The 7,537-nt window shown below is 47.1% G+C and overlaps 1 protein-coding gene across 1 annotated transcript in view; it reads left to right on the forward strand.

Moving 5' to 3' along the window:
• GNL3L (guanine nucleotide binding protein-like 3 (nucleolar)-like) overlaps positions 1-3,443 on the forward strand; it is a 39,697-nt gene extending 36,254 nt beyond the window's left edge. Inside the window, exons 15-16 of the mRNA XM_011946577.1 lie at positions 1,171-1,390; positions 3,200-3,443. Coding sequence (XP_011801967.1) covers positions 1,171-1,390; positions 3,200-3,282 — 303 coding nt within the window. The 3' untranslated portion in view covers positions 3,283-3,443. The remainder of the gene's footprint in view (positions 1-1,170; positions 1,391-3,199) is intronic.
• Positions 3,444-7,537: the final 4,094 nt, after the last annotated feature.

Raw genomic sequence — 7,537 nt, forward strand, 5'->3', positions numbered from 1 at the left:
GGAGTCACTCATTTCTCTGTCCCCAGCATTGCCCCACACAGAGCTGGACACAAAGTAGGTCTCAAAAAAATTTTTTTTTTTTAAGACAGGGTCTTGCTCTGGCACCCAGGCTGGAGTGCAGTGGTATGATCTTGGCTCACTGCAGCCTTGAACTCATGGGCTCAAGCAATCCCCCCACCTCAGCCTCCTAAGTGCCTGGGATTACAGATGCAAGCCACCATGCCCAGCTAATTTTATTTTTATTTTTGAGACAGGGTCTTGCTCTGTTGTCCAGGCTGGAGTGCAGTGGTGCAGTCTTGGCTCACTGCAACCTGCACCTCCTGGGTTCAAGTGATTCTCCTGCCTTAGCCTCCCAAGTAGCTGGGATTATAGGCACTCCCCACCATGCCTGGCTACTTTTTGTATTTTCAGTAGAGAAAGGGTTTCACCATGTTGGCCAGGCTGGTCTAGAACCCTGACCTCAAGTGATCTGCCTGCCTCAGCCTCCCAAAGTGCTAGGATTACAGGCTTGAGCCACCGCACCCAGCCTCCCAGCTAATTTTTAACAGAATTATTTGTAGAGACGAGGGTCTCATTTTGATGCTTAGGCTGGTCTCAAACTCCTAGGCTCAAGTGATCCTCCTGCCTTGGCCTCCCAAAGTGCTAGGATTACAGGCCTAATCCTAGTGAACCACTGTGCCCACCAGGTTTTTTTTTTTTTTTTGAGACAGAGTCTGTTACCAGGCTGGAGTGCAGTGGTGAGATCTTGGCTCACTGCAACCTCTGCCACCCAGGTTCAAACGATTCTCTTGCCTCAGCCTCCCGAGTAGCTGGGACTACAGGTGCGTGCCACCACACCCAGCTAATTTTTGTAGTTTGAGTAGAGACGGCCTCCCAAAGTGCTGGGGTTATAGGCATGAGCCACCGCGCCCGGCCTACCTTTTCGTTTTATTCTTGTAAAGGCCATGCAAACTACCCCTTATCCATCCCCTATTTGACAGACGAGGAAACTGAGGCTGAGAGTTAACTAAGCACTTGCTGGAGTGTGGTGGGGCCAGAATTGGAGCCTAGTTCCACATGGCTCCAGGGTCCTGTTCTTACCCAAGCCTGTGTCCCTACCTTTTCTGCAGAAGTCTTTGGAGGTTCTCTGGGGGTCAAGACCTCATCGTTATGTTTTCTGTCTCTCCCTAGGTTGGGGATCTCACTGGGTATTGCACCAATCCGAACCGTCATCAGATGAGGTGGGCTAAAGGCAATGTGGACCATTGCCCCAAGAGCAACAATATGGTGGATGTCTGCTCAGTGGACCACCGCCCAGTGCTGCAGAGGATCATGGAGACGGACCCACTGCAACAGGGCCAGGCTCTGGCATCTGCCCTGAAAAATAAGAAGAAGATGCAGAAACGTGCAGGTGGGAGCCCCTGACCACCCCTGTGCTCTAAAGAGGGACCACATGGGATCTGTTTTTGTTTTTTTCTGGCTTACTGCAGCCTCTGTCCCTGGGTTCAAGCGGTTCTCCTGCCTCAGCTTCCTGAGTAGCTGGGATTACAGGCACCAGCCACCATGTCTGGCTCATTTTTGTATTTTTAGTAGAGATGATATTTTGCCATGTTGGCGAGGCTGGTCTGGAACTCCTGACCTCAGGTGATCCACCTGCCTCGGCCTTCCAAGTATCTCTCTGTGTTCAGCCCCAGTCTAGGGTTGGGGGCAGGGATGAGCTAGGAGGCTCAACTACTAGCACAGTGGTTCTCAAACTTCAGCTCGCATCAGGATTCCCTGGAGGGTTTGTTAAAATGCAGGTTTCTGGGCCCCTCCCTCATAGTTTCTAATTGAGTAGGTCTTCTGTGGGGCCTTTTAGAATTTGTATTTCTAACAGATTCCCAGCTGATGCTATTTCTCTGGGGATCACATTGGGAGAACCACTGGCTTGCCTAGTCTATGTTTCAAATAACCATCATTTATTTATCAGGTACTCTCTATTTATTAGGTAGCTTGCAGGCTATATATAATTTTTACTTTATCAGCAGGCACTACACTCAAAATCCTACAGGTACAAGAGGATATACAGTAAAATCTCTCCCATCCCTTAGTCATCCAGACCGCCCCCTCGTCAGCCAGTTAGTTTCTTGTGTCTTTCCCGAGATAGACACACAAGCAAATATCTATATATTCTTTGTTCTCTTTTTCCACACAGATGCCAATCTACTGGACACATGGTTTTGCCCTATCATTTTTCACTCAGTATGTCTTAGGGATATGTCTACATTAATACACAAAAGAACTTCTTCCCCTTGTTTTAATGGGGGTACATTGTGTAGCTTGCCCATTTGAGTTTCCATGCTGTACTTATTTTCACTAACTCATTGCAAAAGTCTTACCCTTATTTGATAAGTGAGAAAACTGAAATCCAGAGACATTAAGTGACGCACTGAAGGTAAGACAACTAGTAGTTGATGGAGCCAAAATACAGACTTCGGGTTGATTGACCACATCAGCCCTATTCTTCGAACTAGATTGTGTTCTGTAACCAAACATACACAATCAGACATTCACTCTTGGCCTGGCTCCACACTGAGTCCTGGGAATTCAGATGAATTGCCCTTGAACTCCTAGTCTTATTAGGGAGTGAGGAGGAGACAAGAAAACAGACCTTGGCAGCACGAGCACATAGTAATCACATTGAAGACCCAGCAAGCACAGTGAGAGAACCTAACCCAGCCTGGGGATGGTGGTTGGATAGGGGTGATCAGAGAAGGCCTCCTGGAGGAGGTGAAGTCTGGGGGGCATCCTGAGAAACAACAGGGTATGTCTGGGGGATAGTAGGTGTGCGTGGTGAACATTCAGGCTTAGAGCCCCTACGGCCATGTTGCCTTTTGCTGTGAGAGCCTTGTTTTGAGGGTAATGGTAGAGCGCTAAGTTTGACACAGTAAAGGAAAATTATTGCTTTGGTATTTGGACAAGAATACTTGGAGCCCAGTGAGTCTGAAACCCTGAGATAGAAGCTATGTTGGGATGATCATTTCACAGATAGAAAAATGTATTGTCTACCTGTGAAGCTGAGCAGTGGCTTCCAGCACTCACCAGTTTTGTGGTAGTGTTTGGGGGTAAGTGAGCCAGTTCAGGAGCTTGGTGCAGACCAAGGTAGATGTAGGCCAGCATCAGCAGGCCTCTTGGTGGCAAGTCAGCCACCAAAATATTGCCTATATTTCTCCATTTGCAGATAAAATCGCCAGCAAGCTGTCTGATTCCATGATGTCTGCTCTCGACCTCTCTGGCAATGCTGATGATGGTGTTGGTGACTAATCGACTGATCTCACTTCCCTTCCGCTCCAAGCACCAGTTCCAGTGGTACGGGGGAATACCAGTGAAATAGTTTGGTTCTCCCTGAAGCATCTGCATATTGAAAGAACGCTTTCCCCACTATGTATCTTCTCCCTTTCCTCCAGTAAAAACAGTCCCGGCTAGGTGCCGTGACTCATGCCTGTAATCCCAGCACTTTGGGAGGCCGAGGTGGGTGGATCACCTGAGGTCAGGAGTTCGAGACCAGCCTGGCCAACATGGTGAAACCCCATCTCTCCTAAAAATACAAAAAAAATTAGCCAGGCGTAGAGACAGGCGCCTGTAATCCCAGCTACTTGGGAGGCTGAGGCAGGAGAATCGCCTGAACCTGGGAGGCAGAGGTTGCAGTGAGCCTAGACGGCACCATTGCACTCCAGCCTGGGCAACAACACGAAAATCCGTCTTAAAAAAAAAAAAAAAAGGCCGGGTGTGGTGGCTCGAGCCTGTAATCCCAGCACTTTGGGAGGCCGAGACGGGTGGATCACAAGGTCAGGAGATCGAGACCATCCTGGCTAACATGGTGAAACCCCGTCCCTACTAAAAAATACAAAAAACTAGCTGGGCGAGGTGGTGGGCGCCTGTAGTCCCAGCTACTCGGGAGACTGAGGCAGGAGAATGGCGTAAACCCGGGAGGCAGAACTTGCGGTGAGCTGAGATCCGGCCACTGCACTCCAGCCTGGGTGATAGAGGGAGACTCTGTCTCAAAAAAAAAAAAAAAAAGTCCCAAGGGTCTGCAGCTGCCAAATCCAATATCCTCTATTTAACCCCTACTCTGTTGTAGAAGAGAAATAAAAGAAGTATCAGCAGAGCTCAGGTGCTAACATCTGTTGAGGGCTGACCTCCTACAAAACTCTGTCTACAAAACTCTCTTAGATAGGTGAATATGCCACTAGAGGTTAGGCTGCTGGTAGACCTGGGGGTCCCTGCGGGAGGGTGAGGGTTTCTTTACCACCCCACAGGAGATTTCAGTGGCAAGGCATGCCTGCCGTGGACTTTGGGCCATGCATCTTCTAAGTCCATAGGTCTTCACCTGGGTGGCAGTGAGAGAAAGTAGAAAGTAATGAGCCTCCTGTGTCTCTGGAAGGTTCTAGCGATAGGGTAGAGGGAAGAAAAGAACAAACAAGCCTGGCTTGTGCTGAAGTGTGGTAGGCACTACCCTGTTTGTGTGAAGAGAAAACAAAGCACCTGTTAGTAGGGAGGCTTTGGGGGAAGCCCCGTCTTGGGGGCATTTCTGGGCAGATTGTGAATTGGAGGAATCTCTTTAACTGAAGTACGCTGGCTGGACCCTGCCCTTGTGTGACCATGTCTCCTTTGCACTAGCATTTGAATTCCATGGCTCAAGAGGGTTCTGGTACCATTTATTCACAGATTGTATCCTCGAGAGAGCTGCTATATATGGGAGTGTACTAGCCAACTCCTTTTCCAGTGTCTGTAAGTCACCTCATTAAAGTATAATTAGCTACCTCCTCTGGGAGATCCCACCCCATCAGACAAGGGCAGCGAGCCCAAGCAGTGCCAGAGGCCCTCAGAAAGGGACTAGGGTAGATGATTGCAGCTGAAACACAATCTTCTTTCTTTGCCAGGGTATTTTGGGGGTTTTGCCAATGACTTCAGTTCCCAGCAATTTACTTGAGTCGACACATTTGAAGTGGGTGGGCATAGCATTACTGCAGTCTTGGATGTCTACCCCAAACTTCCACACCATCCTTCGACCCACAGCTGCACCTTTATTTATTTTGCTGTGTTGCCCAGGCTGGAGTGCAATGGCATGATCTCGGCTCACTGTAACCTCTGCCTCCCGAGTTCAAGTGATCCTCCTGCCTTAGCCTCCCGTGTAGCTGGGATTACAGGTGCCTGCCACCACGCCCGGCTAATTTTTGTATTTTTAGTTAGAGACAATGTTTCACCATGTTGGCCAGGCTGGTTTCGAACTCTTGACCTCTAGTGATCCACTCGCTTCGGCCTCCCAAAGTGCTGGGATTACAGGTATGAGCCACTGTACCCAGCCCCACAGCTGCATCTTAAACCTTGCCTTTGCCTCTGCCTTTCAAGCTGGTACCTCCTAATTTACATCCTAAGAGTATGTGACAAAGACTGGAGCGCCATTGGCTGCGGACTGTTCAGGCAGGGAGGTACAGACCACTCTTGTATTCGGGGGCAATCAAAGGAGAGAATTATGTACTTGTTGAGTACAAACTGCACCAAGCCCTGGAGACCCATTACCACTTTTAACCCTCAATACAGCTCTGCTAGTAAGGGATGCATCTCCCCATATGAAAAAAAGGAGTAATCTCAGAATGTTGGCCGAGCATGGTGGCTCACATCTGTAATCCCAGTTATGCAGGAGGCTGAGGCAGGAGAATCACTTGAACTCAGCAGATGGAGGTTGCAGTGAGTCAACATCACATCACTGCACTCCAGCCTAAGGGACAGAGTGAGACTTTGTCTCCAAAAAAAAAAAGTTGACAGGATGGCCAGACCCAAGTGGGCATATTAAGTGGTGGTGCTAGGATTGGAACCCAAGCATGATTAAAACCCTATGCAGGCACTTTCCTCTATATTGTACTCCCTCCTTAACAAAGGAAGATTGATTAAGTCCCTACTTTGTGCCAGTCTCTGTTACCAAGTCCGTTAAATGCATTTTTCCTTTCTTGGTTTAAAAAACTCTTTAGTTTCTTAAACTACTAGTTTTTAGTGTCTTGCTAAAACTACACTCAGTCGTCTTGAATAGGCTACAACTTATTTCACACGATCTCACTGAACTCTCCTGGTATGTAATAGTGTTATAATGAAAAATTGCTTACCAGGACAGCTAAGTCTATTTTGCAACTATACAGTGTTTCGTAATTTAGCATTTGAAATATAGACAGTCCTTGACTTTTGGTGGTTTGATGTGGGATTTTTGGTGGAAAAGCAGCATACGTTCAGAATGCACCTCTACTTATGATGGGGCTACTTCCTGGTAAACCCGTTGTAATTTTCAAATTATGGGTTTATCAGGAGGTGGCGCCATCAGTAATGGAGAAGTGCTGGGAGGTAAATAGTAGAAATTGAAGTATCTAAATGAGTAAGAAACAGCATGGGAGCATAATTTGGCCAAAATCAAACAAAACTAAAGTAGTCATGTTGGTAAGAATTTGGGACTGCAGGCCAGGCCAGGTACAATGGCTGTCAACTGTAATCCCAGCACTTTGGGAGGCCAAGGCAGGCAGATCACTTGAGGTCAGGAGTTCAAGACCAGCCTAAACAATATGGCGAAACCTCATCTCTATAAAAAAAATACAAAAATTAGCTGAGCATGGTGTCTCATGCCTGTAGTCCCAGCTACCTGCGGGGCTGAGGCAGGAGGATCTCGAGCCCAGGAGGTTGACGCTGCATTGAGCTGAGATTGTGCCACTGCACTCCAACGTGGGCAACAGTGAGACTGTCTCAGGGAAAAAATAAAAAAAAGGAAAATAAAAAAGACGTTGGGGCTGTAGTTTCTCTACCTACAGCATATCTCAAAGGTTTTTTAATCTTAACTTTTTACCTTCATTTTTCAAAACAATTAGGGTACAATTTACATATAGTAAAGTTCACTTACTCTATAGTTTTAGTTATGTGAGTTTGTACAAACATATACAGGAGTGAACCACCACCACAATTGAAATATAGTTGCATCACCCCCACAAAACTCTCCAGGCCCTTTTGTAGTCAACTCCTACCCCCAACTCTCAGATTCTGCCAACCACTGATTTGTTTTCTGCCCCTATAGTTTTGCTTTAGCATGACTGTCATATCAATAGAATCATACAATGAGTAGGCTTATTTTATGCCTTCAGGTTTTAAAAATTATAAACATTTACATTACAGTAAAATTCACTCTGGTGTACAGTTCTATAAAGCTCTGATAAATGTGTAGAATTGTGTAACCGCCAGTGCAATCAAGGTACAGAACAGTCCTCTTAGCCTCTACCTACCAAATTAATGCCTGCTACTTTGTAGTTTTTCAAAACCAGTCCCCTATACCCAAACCCTGGCAGTCACTGGTTTTTTTCTTCGTTCTTTTTTTTTTTTCTTTTGAGACGGAGTCTAGCCCTGTTGTCCAGGCTGGAGTGCAGTGGCGTGATCTCGGCTCACTGCAACCTCCGCCTCCAGGGTTCAAACGGTTCTCCTGCCTCAGCCTCTGGAGTAGCTGGGATTACAGCACCACGCCTGACTTATTTTTGTATTTTTTTTT

The sequence above is a fragment of the Colobus angolensis genome, unplaced genomic scaffold, assembly GCF_000951035.1.
Source record: "Colobus angolensis palliatus isolate OR3802 unplaced genomic scaffold, Cang.pa_1.0 Scaffold250, whole genome shotgun sequence".
Lineage (NCBI taxonomy): Eukaryota > Metazoa > Chordata > Mammalia > Primates > Cercopithecidae > Colobus > Colobus angolensis.